This window comes from Diprion similis, chromosome 7 (genome assembly GCF_021155765.1).
Source record: "Diprion similis isolate iyDipSimi1 chromosome 7, iyDipSimi1.1, whole genome shotgun sequence".
NCBI lineage: Eukaryota > Metazoa > Arthropoda > Insecta > Hymenoptera > Diprionidae > Diprion > Diprion similis.
In genome coordinates, this window is record NC_060111.1 from 2823777 (window position 1) to 2842767 (window position 18991).

The 18991-nt window shown below is 34.5% G+C and overlaps 3 protein-coding genes across 6 annotated transcripts in view; 2 read left to right on the forward strand and 1 right to left on the reverse strand.

The window, feature by feature from the left end:
* LOC124408332 (protein kinase C, brain isozyme) overlaps positions 1–12880 on the reverse strand; it is a 47238-nt gene extending 34358 nt beyond the window's left edge. The window contains exon 1 of one of the 3 annotated variants that reach the window (XM_046885197.1): positions 12596–12880. In XM_046885197.1, coding sequence (XP_046741153.1) covers positions 12596–12789 — 194 coding nt within the window. In that variant the 5' untranslated portion in view covers positions 12790–12880. The remainder of the gene's footprint in view (positions 1–12595) is intronic. The other 2 variants (XM_046885199.1, XM_046885198.1) reach the window with 2 other exon arrangements.
* The window catches only part of LOC124408331 (transcription factor IIIB 90 kDa subunit), an 87703-nt gene that overhangs the window by 48114 nt on the left and 20598 nt on the right, over positions 1–18991 (forward strand). The window lies entirely within an intron of this gene.
* On the forward strand, positions 10125–18895 carry LOC124408340 (developmentally-regulated GTP-binding protein 2). Of its 2 annotated transcripts, XM_046885215.1 has the most exons (6): positions 10125–10137; positions 17212–17353; positions 17486–17793; positions 17873–18303; positions 18396–18597; positions 18678–18895. In XM_046885215.1, the coding sequence occupies exons 2-6, from the start codon at positions 17290–17292 to the stop codon at positions 18762–18764; spliced, it is 1092 nt and encodes a 363-aa protein (XP_046741171.1). In that variant the 5' UTR covers positions 10125–10137; positions 17212–17289; the 3' UTR covers positions 18765–18895. The 2 variants fall into 2 exon arrangements, with proteins under 2 accessions (XP_046741171.1, XP_046741170.1); XM_046885214.1 differs by lacking the exon at positions 10125–10137 and having other exon boundaries at positions 17164–17353.

The window sequence follows — 18991 nt, forward strand, 5'->3', positions numbered from 1 at the left end:
CATCCATCCATCCAGCGTGCTGGAAGCGCAGCTGGACTGAACTGCATACAATTAATCGATGTTCAGAATCGTGTCAAGTGGACGAGTCATTGTAGGTGGTATATACATTATACATATATATGTACGTGATACCAAGTGTTATACATATAAGTATGTAGGATGTAGGTTCAGATGCATTCGTAGATCGTAAATTGCACGTGAAACGAGGAAATTTAAATTTTGTTGTATCAGCCATTTTGTTGAGGAGATTGCGAGTTGAGCGAAAGTAAGAAGTAGTATACATATATATATATATATATATGTATGTATAGAATTTTTTAAGATTAAGGCAAAAGGCAGAATCGATAGTTTCGAACCGAGCTCCTGAGAATTATTTTTGCAATGAGGGTATGTCACGCGGTTTTTCATCAAGCACGAAAATTAGGTTAGGGTTTTGCGACAGCGCGGAGTGCGGAAAATACCACTTTCAACACTCCCGAGGATCTAAGAACGCTCCTTTCCGTACTCCGCGCATGCAGTGCGTCGCAGACTGTGACTCTACCGTCGTAGAAACGCGTGCGTTTACTTTGTGTATGGAAATTTCGCATGAAAAAATCTGTAAAACATACTTGATTCATGTAAATCATACATTTCTTGACGAGTATGGATGAGGCTTTTTACACGCGAGTTTCGACACGTCATTTTTATTACGAGAATCAAGAAATGGTGACGAAATCGCGATTTAGAGGTTAGAGTGCTAAAAATAAATACATTGTGTGTGCATATTAGGGTGGCGCGAAAAACCAGTCTATTTTTTTTCTTTTGAGTCTCGTGTGTCAAAATGTTAGTTTTTGATGTTTTAAGAGCCCACTCCAAAGGACAGCTCAAAAAAAAAAAAAAATTTTAAGAGGTCGCTCCAAAAAAAAAAAATAAGTTTCCGAAAGTTTCAGTTCAAAATTTGAATTTTGAAAGGTCGCTCATAATTTTTTTTACAATTTTTTGGTGCATTTCTTTGGATCTTTTCGAGCGATCTTTTAATATTCATATTAAAATTTCATAAATTTTTTCTCTTCAATTTAGTAAGAAAGAATCGATAAAAATACACGACGACATGAATTAAAAATCAAACAAAATACTGAAAATATAATTTTTTTAATTCAATTTTTTGACGATTTTTGACATTTTTAAAAATTTGGAGCGACCTCTTAAAATTTTTTTTTTGAGCTGTCCTTTGGAGTGGGCTCTTAAAACATCAAAAACTAACATTTTGTCGCACGAGTCTCAAAAAAAAAAAAAAAAAAAAGAAAGTCGGTTTTTTTGCGCCACCCTAGTGTATATATGACATACACCAACTTTATATATACCTATATAGACATCATGCTCTCGTTTTCTTACTCCTTGTAAATCTTACGGGTTCATACTGCCCCCCACACACGATTCTGACTCCACGAACAGATGGAGACGAGAGACGTTGTTGGAAAGTCGCCTGAAGTGAGATGTACTTCTTCTTCGATCGTTATATATATTTACTCATTGCGCTTCCAATCAAAAAATCTGACACGTAGTATGTCATCAGAGCCTTGATATTAATGGCATGACTACGTGCTGTGAGACGAAATTTGGACGGATCGATGGATGGATGGATGGATGGATGGATGGTGGAATGGGCGGGTGGGGGGGGGGGGGGGGGGGGGGTTGAAAGCCTTCTATAAAATTAAATTACACGCGGTAGTGGAGGGTCGGTGCGGCGGTCACGGATGCAGGGTCAAGTATTTTACTTAATTATGGATTGGATTGTACACGTGGGACTTGACGTTAGTAATTGTTCGTTAGCGTCAAGTTCTTTCTGTTGGTATTTAAACGCATTATACACGCGAGTGTAAGTTTCATTGATCGCATACGTTTTTTTTTTTTTTTTCAAGCTGTACTGAAAATATTGTTTCGAATGGGGGGGGGGGAGGGGGGGGGGGATGTCCCCCAACTTTTTAGATCTTGATATTATAATATTTAGAGATGCCTCGTAGCGCGATTTACTATTTTCCGTAAGAATAACCGTACGTGAAAAATGTTTTTTTCTTCTTCTTTCATTTTTTGATATTTTTTTTATAACCAAATAACGAAGCGTCGGACATAGAAAATTCGCATAAACGTTTTCTGTGGTAGATTGAATGCCTGTATTGCAAAAAAAGTTCTCCCGTGACATTTTACGATAAATCTACTCGCTTTCAAAAGTTATTTGAGGTAAAAAGTAGAAGAAAAGAAAAAAAAAAAAAAAAAAAACAACAATCAACAAAGGATATCGAATAACTTTTGAAAGCGAGTAGATTTATCGTAAAATGTCACGGGATAACTTCGTTTTATATATAGAGCGTTTGATTAGCGACAAAAATGTGTCTGTGAATTTTCCGTACGACGGTGACGTTAGCTATAGTTATCTAACTAAAATCAAAAGAAGTAACAAAAAAAAAAAAAAACATTTCTCCCGCGTTAATGCCTATGGAAAACAGAAAACCGCGATCAGGTATCTCTAAATATTAATATTGAGACCCAAAACTTGAAGGGCATTCTTTTTTCCTCATTTGGAACAATATTTTCGGTATAATTTTGAAAACCCCCCCCAAAAAAAAAAAAAAAAAGAAATAGTCGATTTTTTTCATAAAGTCTACTATCGATTCAATTTTTTTTTTTTGTTCTCTTCGCGTCTCTCAACATCGAGTTATGAAAAACAGCGCGATTTCAATATAATATATACGCTCATACGAGGCACTGTGCTTGTTCTACCTGCCTGCCTGCCTGCCTGCCTGCCTGCCTGCAGAGAATTTTCTTCCATGCGAAAAAGCATGGCCAGTGTTCCAGAATATCACCCACTCCGGAAACTCTCTTCTGTTTTACACATATTATATACCCTAGAGCGCGGCATACGAATTTTTTTTTTTTTTTTTTTTTTTTGTTGCTTTCTTTTTGCTTTTTTTGTCAAGGTGTTTTTTTTTTTTTTGTTTTTTGGTCTCGCCCATCCGCCCCGCTTTCCGAACCATTAATTATTACGAAAGGCAGCACGTATTTACTCGTTTGTGTTTTTTTTTTGTTTTCTAGGTTTTTGTTTTTTGGTTTTTTTGGGGTTTTTTTTTTTTTTTTCATGAAAATGAATAATTCATTTTAAGAATATTCGTCGTTTTGACGAAAAATTTGTTTTATTCATACACCGACGAGCAGAGCAGAGATAGTACGTATACCATGTATTTTCCATACGTGATCACTCAATTAACCAATTATAGTCGCTTCGATTCGCTTTGAAAAATTTTGACGGTGCCTGGTATGCGAGGAAAAAGAAAAAAGAAGAAAAAAAAAACACACAAACACACACACACAAAATAATAAACAACAACCTACAAAGTTTAAATAAATAAATAAATAAATAAATACATAAATAAATAAATAAATAAATAAATTGAAAACACTGGTTTAAATTTATCGGTATATTTCGCGGTGACGTTTATTCTATATACGGGCAAATTTTAACATTTCTATTAAGGATAAATTCATCTGCATATATTTGCTATTTTTACGATCGAAATTCGTTCTTTTTTTTTTTTTTTTTTTTTATCACGATTTTTCACACTGAATTGCATAAATGCAGGCGACATGAAAAATCATTGTCACGAAGAAGAGTCAAGCATTTGACAATGATTCAAATTCGAATTGAAGATGAAATGATAAATTTCCATCAACGAAATCGTTCGTTTGTTGTTTTTTTTTTTTTTTTTTTTTTTTTTTCCAACTCGGTTAACAACAACCTGCAATTTTCTTCTCCCTGCAATATAACCTCGATTTTTTCAATCCGTCAGGCTGTAAGAAATAGAAAATCGATAAGAATGGAGAAGAACCCGATCAAAATCGTTCGCCCTCACAGTCTCTGCTATATTGGAAAACGTCCTCATGACGTCAGAATCTGTTTCTCGGCGCCATTTTATCACCACATAACCTAAGTATTTCGTTTCAATGGAGGCAAACCGTATAACTATTCGGCTTCGAAATTCTTCATGTCACATAAATTAATGATATCTTATCAATGATATGTATGTACTTGTTCTATATCATCCACACGCGAAAAAATACGCTCAACGCTCATCTTTTAAGACTCGTTACAGTAGTTCGGTTTTTTTCCCACCAGATGACGCATCGCAAAGTGACGTAATTCCCAATAAATATATATATATATATATATAAGATTCGACTCTTTACTTCTCTTTTAGTGTTCTCTTATACCTTTACCTACTACCTACGTACGCCTCCTGAATTCTCGATCTCAGGAAATACGCTTCCTTGGGGTACAGAGTACTTTTCCGTTTCAATTTCATATTTAAATACGGTCTTGAAACTTTCAAGGAAATTCTCTCTCTCTCTCTCTCTCTCTCTTTTTCTCTCTCTTTCTCTTTAGGCATATCATACTTGTTTTTTCTACGGTCAAATCGTAGTTGAATTTATTAGTTTTCTTTACGTTTCCTCAGTTCCAAACTAACCAAACAACGTTTCTACATATTATAACTGATGATTATAATTTACGATAGGTTAGTTATTACTTTTCAACCGCGCTGCCGGATCGTAAAAACCCTGACGTTAGAGCTAGCTACTACAGGTTATAACAAAGCGATCCTGGCACTTCGCCAAAACATCTTCCGATTATTATACCTATGTAGTAGGTAGCTAGGTAGGTATACACCTATTCTCTCTTCTTCTTCTTCTTCTTCTTCTTCTTCTTCTTATAAAGGTGCGACTGTTCAGTCTTGTTTTCCTTATAAAGCGGCTCGATCAAGAGATTCACATTATTAACCGCTATATGTCATAATATCACGAATATTCTTGATGTATTATTTATTCTAGTATTGTTAAAGTAACGATCGGTAATGAGTATTGTTTTTTGAATAGATCACGATCAATGTAGTCTGTTATACATATATTATAGATAATTGCACGTTACGTTCTTGCGGAATATGTTTGAATGAAATGTTTTTTTTTCTTCTTTTTTTATTAACCTCTTTTAACTTCACGTTTCTCTGGTTTCAGAGATAAGACGAAGTTGTTGTAATTAACCCGAAAATGAAAAGTTCAGTTTTCAATAGATCTCCACGAGTTTGGAAAATAAATCAATTGATCAATTTTTTCGTCCGATGATCAAACTTAGAACTGATTTGATTTTGGATTGAATCGGTTCGGTACTTTTTCAATAATTTAAATAACAAAATTCTTCAAAATTATATAACAATGATAACATTTTGAGAATTTAATGGATGAATGGATTTTCAAAGAAAATTGGTATCCTGAGGTTTTTTTTTTTTGGGTCTCTAATCACGAATATAAGGTCAAATTTGCAAAATTTACATTCAGTGTATTTGATAAGCTGAACAAACGTATTAAAAAGAAAGTTTGGATTTTTATAAAAATTGGTACATACTCGTCGGTTTGTTGAATAACTGATAAAGAATTTGAAATCAGATCGCAAAATCCAAAATGGCGGTCCAATATGTTGGGGAAAAAAAATCAAAAGATATTCAGATTTTGGTAGAAATTTATAGGCGGACGTTTTTTGGCTCAACGATCGACGAATCCAAGGTTAGATTTCCAAAATTTATCGCGATGGATTCATTCCAGTGGTTGAAAATAAAAAAAAATCGTCATATTTTCATCCAATACGGTATCCGAGGGTCTTAAAATCGTTAATCAGAAATCTAAATTTTTATTTCGAAATTCAAATTCGGTGTTATTCTTCTTTTTATTTTTCTCTCTTTCTCTATGAACTTGGAACCTGCAGCGTGAGAACGTGAAGTTCAAAGGCTGGCTCGTGGCCAGTCTAAAGCCTCTTGTTTCCTTCTTTCGTTTCTTTTTTGTTTTTTTTTTTTTTGTTTTTTTTAACGCGAAAACGAAAGACTTATTATACCGACGTAGTAGCTGTTCTTGTTAAACCGGGTTTTAATTTGCACTTGTTAAAATGAGTTAAAAACCTATGGTATATATGTACAGGGCGTTCCACGCCAAATCGTATACGCTTCGTAAAAACTTTGATTTCTTGATTTCCTCAATATTTTTTTACATATTTTTAGCAGATACCCCTGAAAAGAGCCTTTCTAGTAAATTTTTACATTACTTCTGATTACTTGTTGAAAAAAAAAAAAAAAACCAAGTTGTCAAAAGAATATCTAGTAGTTTGAAATAAAAAAAATTTCAAAAAAATCCAAATGTAGACACATTTTTCAAAAAACACGATTCAACACTTCAAAAGCAAAAATCTTAATCCGCAAATACTGTGAAATTTTTTTTTTTTTCCCCCGTAAAAGTCATCTCAAAACAAAGATTTTCAAGCAGAAAGATAAAAAAAAAAAACTGACAATAATGATGAATAAAAATAAGAATGAATGTACAATTTTCTACTATAATTACAGAGTTTTATGTAACGTGAAGAGAATTCTTTTTTCCATGTAACCTGATATATCTTAATTATCCTTAAGTACATTATACGTGTCTCTCGTGTTCTTTTTCGATTCTATTATACAGACTATACGTACGTATATATATATACAAGCTCTCCGAGACATTGTATACACAAAATGTGAGACCGGCCGAAGTTTAATTCTGCATGAGATTCTTTGACGGTGAGATAATACGACGTTGGTATGCATGATAATGCCAAACGAAAGAAACCGATAAAGACGGTCAATTAGTCACACCGAGTGGCTGATATTCGTATATGTATATATATATATATATATATATATATATATGTACATATAGTGTGGATGTTATACACGCGATTATCTTTGGAAACATACCTGTTTCAGCGATAAAAGATGTGCTGACTAACAACGCGATATGTTTACTCGTACGGCATGTATATATGTATGTATATTAGGGTGGCGCAAAAAAACAGACTATTTTTTTTTTTTTTTCGAGTACCGTGCGACAAAATGTTAGCTTTTGATATTTTAAGAGCTCACTCCGAAGGACAGCTCAAAAAAATTTTTTTAAGAGGTCGCTCCACATTTTTTAAAACGTCAGAAATCGTCAAAAATCGATTTTTTTTCTAATTTTGTTTCTCGTTACGGTATAATTCTATAGACAAAAAAAAAAATAAGTTTCCGAAAGTTTCAGTTCAAAATTTGAATTTTGAAAGGTCGCTCATAATTTTTTTTCAATTTTTTTGTGCATTTCTTTAGATCTTTTCGAGCGACCTTTTAATATTCATATTAAAATTTCATAAATTTCTTCTCTTTAATATAGTAAGAAAGAATCGATAACAACACACCACGACATGAATTAAAAATCAAACAAAATACTGAAATTATAATATTTTTAATTTAATTTTTTGACCATTTTTGACATTTTCAAAAATTTGGAGGGATATCCTAAAATTTTTTGTTTTGAGCTGTGGAGTCTTTGGAGTGGGCTGTTAAAACATCAAAAACTAACATTTTGTCACAGGAGACTCAAAAAAAAAAAAGGAATTTTTTTCGCCAGTCACCGTGAAAATATCTTTCAAGATGAAAGAAGAAAAAAAAAAAGTTCCGTAAAAAGTTTGAGCTCTCGGTATTAATGTTAAGAGATGCTTGGATTTGCGGTTTTCTATTTCCCGTTTAAGTAACACGGAGAATTATTATTATTATTATTTTTTTTTTTTTTTTTACCAATTATTAAGGGTCACCCTAATATTATACATACATATATATATATACATGTATATATGTGTATACAGGTGTTGAAGTAATATTTACACTTAACGGTGGTAAAACGAAACCAACGTTTGATAGATTTAATTAATTGCCGAGTTATATCGCTCGTTTCTGTCTGTTTATACATGGTATAATAACATATATATATATAGATATATAGATATATAGATATATGTATATAACTCTCACGTTGAATTTGCGGATACGTTGGTTACTTTTGTACATATACACATACGAATTCAGCGTGAGGTACTTACGTACACACATTAAACCGTCCAACGAAACCGATTATACCGAATAATCCAATTGGGAAGGTACACCGCAAAACCTGATACCTACTATAGATATTCGCGTGTTGTTAATACATAGTATAGTATAATATAGTGAAATATGTAAAATCCTCTGAGCTGCGATGATTGCGAGTAATATTCAGGTATACATACAAAGCAGAACCCATAATATGTATTTACTATATATATATATATATATATATATATATATATATGTATATATATAAAGGAGGGGGGGGGCACTTGAGAAGATACCTCATTTTCGAGGACTCAAGTACGCTAAATCTTTTTTTTTTCTCTCTGTCTCTGTCTCTCTCTCTCTCTCTCTCTCTCTCTCATTGTAACCAAAGAAAATAAAAATGATTTTCAGATGTGGGGGGGGGGGAGGGGGGGATAATTTTTTGGGGAAAATTTTAAAATTAAAATTCAAAATAATACTCAATAATGTGTATAAAAGTTATTTTTGACTGTTTACAAAAAAATATTTCGGAAGAGAAAGGCCCTTCCGTGTATAATACATACGCGCCCGTTAATTCCATATTTTTTGTTATTTTTATATCATACGAATAATCGAAGAAGGAGAAAAAATTCATGATCCAATTGTGAAAACATTATTATTATTATTATTATTATTTATTATTTATTATACCGCGAGAAGCGGAGGTAAAAAGAGCAGGAGAAGGAGGAAGAGGATGGACAACGAATAAGGAAGGAAAATTAGATAAAAAATATTAACGGATATATGTATGTGTATAATGTATATACATATACATATATATATATTTTATACATTTTGTTTTCTTTCAAAGTCTATTATACGTATTATTATACGTATATAGGTATAGCGTGTAATATGGTATTAAGAATTGAACACAAGTTGAAATTATACATTCAGTGTTTATTACATATACATACATATATAATATATATATATATATATAAGTGACCGCAATTAGCTTACATACTGTGCATTAAAATTGTGATAAACAGATTTTTCTAATTAATACCACCGATTAGTTAATTAATTATATACATACTTATACACATTATATACAAACACAAAAACACAAAAACACAAAGACACGCACACACGCAGCACTGCGAAGCTCTGTATGGATAGGTATGTATAGGTATACCTATACGAGAGTAGGTATAGTATAGTTCAAAACTATTCGTTATAAGAAACTTTCGCTCTCTTGTATATGTATATAGCGATTCTGCATGGCTTAATACTATTTTATTTCGTGCACGTGTACCAACTGTATACAACTATACAACTCTATCCCATAATATCCTAAAGTGCGTGCGCAATCGGTGATATACATATATACATGTTGTATAGATGTCTGTGCATTATATATATATATATATATACACACACGCGCAGTCGGCTATATGGATAGACGTAGAGCTGGCTACTTCTTCGATTATACATATACACCCGGCTAGTGTATATGGGGTATTCCATGTCAAGTCGAACGGTGTTAAACCCTGACCATCTCAAAATCATTTCATGTTTTTTTTTTCTCTAACATTCTATTCGGTAAAAAACACGACTTCAATTTAAAAAAAAAATTTTTTTTTTCATCAACCCGTTAATTTTTTATAAATATTTGAAGTCGATTGCGAATGACCGTGTTTTTTTTTTTTTTTTTTTTGAATCTGAGAAAAATTCTCAAATGCCGAGTGAGAATTTTTTTCTGTTTTTTTTTTTATCACCTAATTCGGAATTTTGAAATTTTTAAACACAAAATTATCTTTATCAACTAGAGTGGTGTATCATTGAATTGGTGAAACCGAAGATTTAGAAGTAATTTGACCCTTATTTGACGCTTTTCGATTTGATCCTGTGTTAATTTTGATTTTAAAAATTTTCAAAATTCGGAATTAGGTGATAAAAAAAAAAATAGAAAAAAATTCATAAAAAAATAATAGAAAAAAAATTCGGCCCACGTTTTCCTTAGCCGAGGGGGGGGGGTTTGTGTCATTTATTAAATTTTTGAGAATTTTCTTAGATTTAAAAAAAAATGGAAATATTTGTCAAAAATAAACGGTTTAACAAAAAAAAAAAAATTGACAAAAATTGAGGTCGCGTTTTTTTACCGAATAGAATGTTAGCAAAAAAAACATGAAATGATTTTGAGATGGTCAGGGTTTAACACTGGTCGAGTTGGCTTGGAATACCCCATGTATACATACATGGCATACATGTGTACATATATATATGTATATATACATAAGCCTACAGTCGCGGCGTCGTGCTACTGAATGAGCGACATCAGTTGCGATGGGAAATTCGAATGACGTAATGCTTATTTATACTATATATATAGAAATTTTTTATTTTTCATAAACCAATATTATTAAGGGGTTTCTACCCAGTCAGGTTTTACCGAGAAATCGATTTCCTTTTTTTTTTTGTGAAATCAAGGCGGAAAATGTTTTACGGAGAATCGAAGATTTTTTTTTTTGTTTTTTTTATTACCTTCCCATTTCAATTCTTTTGAGAGAATTTTTGTCAAAAAATTAATATTCTGCTTATTCCCTCGATTAGATATCAGTTAATTATAGCTTGTATCAAATAAATAATTTTTGTTTTCTCATTTCGGATGATCCAGTGTCCAGAGATATAGATCATCGCTCATCGCATGACGACTTTTTTTTTTTTTTTTTTTTTTTTCTTAGCGATGCTCCCGTATATCGCGGTTATAGCAGTTTTAGAAAATCGTTATTTTTACAAATAAAAAAATATCAGAACAAAGTTGAAATGTTAACCTTCCAATATATATATATGTATAGTATATAAAATTTTTCTATTAATCAATTAATTAATCGAAACGTTTCCTGGTGGAAAAATACTTGTAAAAATTGCTTCTTTTCGACCTTCTGACCTATTGTTTTTTTCCTTTTTTCTTTTCCCTGTTTCTGTTCCATTTCACGGTAAATGCGGTGGTGAAGATTTTTAATAAAAAAAAAAAAAAAAAAAAAAAAAAGAAAAAAAGAAAGGCCGTTGACTTATTAACTAATTATATCAGTTCATCTCTTGTATTACAAGTTGGTACATATACGTAAATTGTAAAGAGTTGAAAAAACTTTACGAGAAAGATTATGAGTCGTATTTAACACATATATATGTGTGTGTGTGTGTGTGTGTACAATTATTACACGCATAAGGAAACCGCAAATTTCCGTCCACTGCGCTGCATCCGTATTATACGGATTTCGTTTAACAAGAAAAATGAAAAAACTTTTTTGTAAAAATTGTAAGGCGACTTATCAAACCTTATACTTGCGTTTATCGCATCACATCGCATCGCATCAGATACGGAACACAAAATTCCTTGAATTCTTGTCCCAGAGATGTAATAAATTTTTCTCGTCTGCACAGAATTTTAAGCTTCGACGATTTAATCGTAAGCAAAATAAACTTGCAGTCGAGTTTTCTGTGAATGTGAAGTAACAACTACTGTTCTATACATATATATATATATATATATATATATATATATGTAATTCTTGTAACAGTTGAGCGATCGAATTGATAGTCTCTGCATCGAGATCAGCTGCATCCGGTATGAGAAACTGTTCCTCTTTCAAACTTACGAAGTAAATATTTATACATATATGTATATGGGGTATTCCGCGCCAACTCGACCGCTGTTAAACCCCGACCATCTCAAAATTATTTCATGTTTTTTTTTTTTCCAACATTCTACTGTTTTTAACCGTTTATTTTTTTTTATAAATATTTCAATTCGATTGCGATTTAGTATTTTTGAAAAATCTAAAAAATTATCTCAAAAATCCAATGAATGATACAGAACATCCCAATTTTTTTTCCCATATTTTTTTGTTTCTACGACCCAAATCGGAATTTTGAAATTTTTAAACCCGAAATTTATAATTAATTTATATGAATATATCTTTATTTATTCAAGTCATTTAATTATCATTCCTTATTTAATTTTCTCTAGATAAAGTTTCATGTTTCGAACGATATAATTCAGTTTAGATTCTCCATATTTTTACAGACTGTATTTCCAAGTTCGTATTGCATGTAAATATTATTCGTAACTTTCAGTACAAGTTTATCCGAAGCGTAACAAGAGTAATCTTCTAGGTACTCTGAGTAAAAAAAATATGCATGCGTAGATAACTTGTTGCACGGCTGACCGAGAAAGAGATTAGCCGAAAAGTCTTTACATCTCGACACTGGCCGATCGCTATGCACGTCCTCCTATGTAAACCGGGACATTAATGACAACAGTAAACATGATTTATCTCCTCGGCTTCGGTCTATGTCGGGCAATTTAGCTGTCGTGCTGCAGGATTCGCCGTGCAGAGAAAGAGAGCCGGTCAAGGCCGGAGCGTTTAGCACCGGCGAACTTGCCAATATATATATATATTATATACCTATATATACACACGCACAAACACACACCATCTCCGTGGCTTTGAGCAGCAATAATAATAATAATAATAATAATAATAATAATAATGGTAATTTTCTGGCTTATTAAAGGTAGGAATCGCTTCCGAAAATTTTTATAAGAATGAGAGATTCGATCGGACGAATTAAATTCGTGTATCAGATCCCTAACTTACCAAATAAAATCCTTGCAATGGCTGCAGAATGTCGGCTGCTTGAAGAAGCGCGGCATGAAGCTGTGGTCCTTTACCATGTACACATTTTTCTTCTTCAAGGCCCCCTTTCGACCCCTCAGCTTTTTCGCAAAGGCCGTACTCGAGTCGTTCGGCCCTAGAGAATTTTCGCACATGCTTCCGTCCTCGTCCGCCATCCTGAGAGACAGGATTCAATCCTCTATCTCTATCTCTTTATCTGTTTATCTCTCTTATTACGATCTGTCAGATTCCTTTTACCGCTCTTGTTTTATAATCAACCTTTTCCCGCACTTTCCGCACGGTCTCGTTACACGCGTAGGATAATAGAACGATTCGACGCAAGATATTTGGCCTATTCTGCAACGACGAGGCGTTCGTGTTTTGTTACAACAGTCTTTTTGAGTATCTCACGAGTTATAAAATTCAATAGAAACGTGGTGATGGTGATGGTGATGGTGATGCGCGATCTGCCTAATTTCGTCTGTTACACGCGCTGCTTACAAATTCTTTTTATTATTTTTATTATTTCTCTTATTATCGCTTCAAGAATTAACGATACATTATACCAAGTTTCATTAATAACAGGCAGATACAACCGCTGATTGACTCTCACGCAACAAAGTGGACAAAGAAAACGAAAGAAATTATAACGAAATTTACACACTAGGGTGCACACGTAAGTATGTATAATATGTATATATCCGTACGTATTTATTAAATGTACATATGACTAAGCGTACTTAGGATCGATCCGTATTAACACAGCTTCTCGAAATAATAACGACCATAATAACCAACACCTGCACTGATAGAGGAAAATCGGCCGACCCTCGGTTATAAAACCGCACTATGCCGTCGTTTACTTCGTGCTCGACGTCCGCGCTGTTTAGCCTCTGTCTCTGGATTAGCTGTCACCGCTCGCCGCTACCCGATAATTTTAGAATCTCGCGCAGTCGTTCGGCAACTTCCATATACCTGCGCACAAACGCTCGAAACGAGTTGCGCACTGGAATATCGACATTCATATCCACGCTGTTGTACCTACCTACCTACTCTACCTACCTACCTACCTACATACCTACCTACTACTTACTTACCCGCCGGCTTTAGCGCAGCCACGACAACGCGAATGGGCGACGCGCGTCGCTCGAATGCGCCGATGTGTTATACGTTAACCTATGCACGTGTGTGCACCACTTACACACACAGCTCGATCTATACCTCGAGCCATTCTCAAAAGGGACGATCTCCACGCACTCCACGATGACCTGCGACCCGGGACTCCCCCCCCCACCACCAACCATTCTCCCACCTAACCCCAAAACCCTTAAGCCTGGTTTATGCGCACCGGGCAACTTTTGGAATTGGGAATCGAGATCAAAGCCTTGTTTCGATTTTAATTTCTTTTTTCTTTTCTGCTTATGATCTTTTATTATTATAATTGTTTTTGTGATTGTTGTTGTTTGTTATTGTTATATGTATAACGTACCGCGAGAGGGAGAAAAGAGAACATCCTTTCATCTTTGTCTACTCTTCTCGAATCTCGAAATCACTTTCGACGTACTCTCTTTTTTTTTTTCTTTCTATCAGTTTTCAAATCTGTAAAACGAGATTAATTCTTTTAACGGAATTTTGCATTGGATATTACACAAACTGTTTAACACTTCGATCATGAAAATTTAACCGTTCGAATTTACGGTTCATTCAACGTAGTTGTTTAAATTTCTTCGATGATGTTGAGTTATCGGGATTAAGTCCGTTTCGAGTTTTTGAATTTATTTTTTACTTTTTTTTTTTATTCGTTGTTGTTGTGCTTTTTTTTTTTTTCTTTCTTTCGCGACACGCGTATGTTGTCAGTTCTCGGTTTTTTAAACATGTAGGTATAAATATTTCATGAGAATAAGCGACCAAAAGTATGGTGGCGGGGGGGGAGGGGGGGGGGGACGGAATATGAAAGTATTACACCTTCTACAGTTATTACGATGTATATCTTTTTTTAACCGAAAGGTTACATCGCGAGGAATACAGAAAATAGTATGTCGTACTCGTATGACGACGTGGCAAACTCATTTTTTCTCGGCTGAGTGTATAAGTTTGCGATATGTGTCGTAGGTGAGCTGATGACAAATATTCCAACACGCGAGGCGAAAAAACCGTTGCCTCGTTTTTGCACACGATACTTTACATAAGAAGAGTATGATACGTGGTTTCTTCACGAAACACGAAATTGAGATTAGGGTCGCGTCATGTCAGACTTGTTCGCGACAGCGCATGCGCGCAGTGCAGAAAAGACTACTTTCAACACTCCTAAGACTTGAACGTGGTAAACGGGTTCTTTGTATACGGAAGACGGGCATGAATGAACACGCTATACGTAATACGAATTTGTAACGAACCGTCAGCTTTTCGATACGTCTTATTGGCAGTAATTAAGCGTAACGCAAAATGAGAATCTGCTTATTTTGTAGCGGTATTCGATACAGGATTATTACGTCTCGCGAAAACGGGTTTTGAGTGTTTTTCACGTGAGCCGAAAACACGCGCGTATTCAACTTCACGTACATTTATAGTCTGAAAAAAAGATAAAGAATTTGTTTTTCTCGATACAAAAGTTGTGTAAAAATCGTCTGTACTTTTTATATTAATTTACATACACACGTGTATTCAGAAGTATGGATAGGTCGACGGAATTCGATGAAGCCTGCCGAAGGCCAACAAGCACATTAGCTGTCTAAATTTTAACATTTCATTATGTTACCTGTGTCCCGGAGCGGCAATTTTTTTATTGCTAAATTTCACGTTATAGCGTCGTCTGATTTTATTTTTCATTTTATTCTTCTCAATTCAGTTAATAGATTATATATTTTAGACAAACTTTTACTGAATTCACGTATTTTTACAGTGGTACTCCTTTATACTGAGTTCTTTTATTTCTAACCATTTTTTTTTTCCTCTTTAGTTTCAAAAATAATTCAAACCTCGTGGAAGAAACGTTATGATTCCGTCACTTTATTTTCGATCTGTCGTTGAATTTCATCATCACATTAATTTTACTGACGCACGAGGCGACGCGTGACGAAAATCAAACTAGACTTTGTCACTTTCTCAAATGAACAAAGTCTTGAAATTATATAGCAATGATTATATTTATCGTTAATACTTTTTTTGATAACCTATATTGTGCACAAGCTGCATTGGTACCGAATGTTTATCAGCTCGTTTTATTTATTTACTTATTTCTTTTTTCATTTATCGTCGACTTTCGTTCAAGTCCGAAAACTCCCGGAAATTACTGATTATTTATCAGAGATATCTTATAATTATAAACCGAGCATGGTTTATTGTGGTTTCCAATTAAACTGTAGAATATTTTGAATGTTTACGTTCAGAGATACATATGTGTTTTATATTATTTTTTTAACATGGATTATACAGGATAGATTAATAATGATAATTACAACAAATTCGATGGTCCTAAACAAGTTATTTATTCTATCGTGATTCTTTCTCACAATTTCATAGTCAATTCTGACCGATTTGCAGCTGCAGGAAAATTCAAATCATTCTTAATCTAGTGTAAAATAATTCGCACTGCGTTGAAATCATGTTATCAAGTGCAGCCGAAAAAAGAGCGATTACATTTTATCGTACGTTTTCTCAATCGTGCGAGAGGCAATGCTTTGAACACTGCAGGCACGACATACCAACTCGTTGAATTTATTCATTTTCACACCGCTTTTTTATCCAGCTCCGCGTGATCCGCATTCAGCGATAAATCTTACTTTCAGAGTGATGTTAATTCGACGACGCACGTTTCAATGGCGGTTATACACTTGGAAAGGTTGTGCTCGGCTACGTGGAAATTCCTTAATGCATGTACGTCGCGAGCTATTAGAGCGAACACGTGGGTCTTTGTCTCTTTTTGATGCGTCCCGGCTAGGGTCGTATTTTTGTAAAACTTTTCATTCAATAATTTTTTTTTGCAAAACTCCGGTAGATACACGAAAAGAACGCTGTGTTAAAAAGAAAAAAAAAAATCTAATCATTTTAGGACATATTTTATATCCAAAGTAAGCCGCTGTTATCGTATATAAAATAATTCATGCAACAGACGAAAGCTTCTTACGAGACTTAAATTCAGAGTTATTCGAGATAGAATAATATCTCAATTTTCTACGTCTGTGTAACAAATTGTATACAGAGGATTGAGGAGGGAGGAAAGAATAAAAAACGAGAGAAAAAAAATAATAATAATAATAAACAAGCAAAACATAAAGCTGGAGGAAATTTTACTTTCGCTTCTTCTTATACTTTATTCATTGGATCAGTCGTCGAGATAATGGGATACATATTTAATATACAATGTATTCCAGCGATCTCGAATACGCCGGCAAATTACACGGCTTGTTGGCGCATGCGTTTGATCGATAATCGATCGGTAAAAGCGGAACGCAACATCGTCCAGTTTCGACGCATCTATGTGACTTCGCTAGTCAATGCCAATCTCTTCGGGCCACCGAATTTCTCCTGGGATTTTGCATAGTCTATGCTTGATTCACCGAATTGTAAATTCACGTGGGTCGCGGTGTGACTTGGAGAGCCTGCAGATTGTGTCGTCGTTAGTTGCAAATTCGTCGATGCAAAGATCAGCAGCTTAAAGCTGAGGGTAACCAATCATGGGTATACTCGAAAAAATATCGGAAATCGAAAAAGAGATCGCTCGGACGCAAAAGAACAAAGGTTCGTTTAGATTTGAGGTTATATCCATGCAAGCCGCAACGCCTTGACCGGCTTGAAAATGCTCCTCGTTTGGAGATCCATTTTTCCTGATTTTCTCAGCCGTTGTTTAAAGGTCGTCATTTGTTTTTACAGCGACGGAATACCATCTCGGTCTCTTGAAGGCAAAGTTAGCCAAGTATCGCTCTCAGTTATTAGAGCCGTCAAAGAAATCTGAAAAGGGAGAAGGATTCGATGTATTGAAATCAGGGGATGCGCGAGTCGCGTTGATCGGGTTTCCCTCTGTGGGTAAATCTACTTTACTCAGTACCCTGACTCACACCGAATCCGAAGCTGCGTCTTACGAATTCACAACGCTTACGTGTATCCCAGGTGTAATCGAATACAAGGGAGCAAACATACAACTTTTAGATTTGCCTGGTATTATCGAAGGTGCCGCTCAGGTACTAACATGAAAAAAAGAAAAACGTTGGCAAAGTACTCGGTTATATAGAATTTTCTAATTATTTGTAATTTTCTCAGGGAAAAGGAAGAGGGAGGCAAGTTATAGCTGTCGCGAGAACGGCTGATTTGGTATTGATGATGTTAGACGCTACGAAACAAGATGTACAACGACAATTATTAGAGAAAGAATTGGAGTCTGTTGGTATAAGACTGAACAAACAGAAACCCAATATATATTTTAAAATAAAGAAGGGCGGGGGGCTGTCTTTCAACTCTACTTGCCCGTTGACTAAAGTCGACGAGAAGTTGGTTCAAATGATTTTACACGAGTATAAAATATTCAATGCTGAGGTATTGTTTCGCGAAGACTGCACCGCCGACGAACTCATCGATGTTATCAATGCAAACAGAGTATACCTACCGTGCTTGTACGTATACAATAAGATTGATCAAATATCTATAGAAGAGGTCGACAGAATCGCGAGGCAAAGCAACAGCGTCGTAGTTAGGTGAGTTAAGCATACGATATATAGTCAATTTGGGAAGCGTTGACGCACAATTTTACCAACATAACTTCTAAGCAGAAATATTCTTGCGACAGTTGCAACATGAAGTTGAATTTGGATTACTTGTTGGAGGTTCTGTGGGAATATTTATCTCTCATCAGGGTTTACACTAAAAAACCTGGTCAACCGCCAGACTTTGACGATGGTCTGATTTTACGGAAGGGAGTCACGGTCGAACATGTCTGTCACAGCATTCATCGCACTCTCGCTGAACAATTCAAATATGCTCTTGTTTGGGTGAGTTTGGTGGATGTGAAAATTGTTCGGAACATTAGATATTTACTGCGTCTAAACCTCAATGGATATTCTCTTTGCAGGGCACGAGCACAAAATACTCACCCCAAAGGGTAGGATTGCAACATATAATGCATGATGAAGATGTGATACAAGTGCTCAAGAAATAAATTAATGCAAATACTTTGGTTTGCCCGATATACCATGGTATGATGTACCAATAATCATGGTGAACGATATCATCTGCTTTCGCAAAGCCTAATGTATATTTTATATATTCTAAAAATAAGCACTCCACAAAATGGATTAAATAACGTCACTTCTAAATGATTCTCTAATATCTAAACTATAAAAAAAATTATGCGATACATTATTTAGGTGTCAAGTCTTTTGTCGT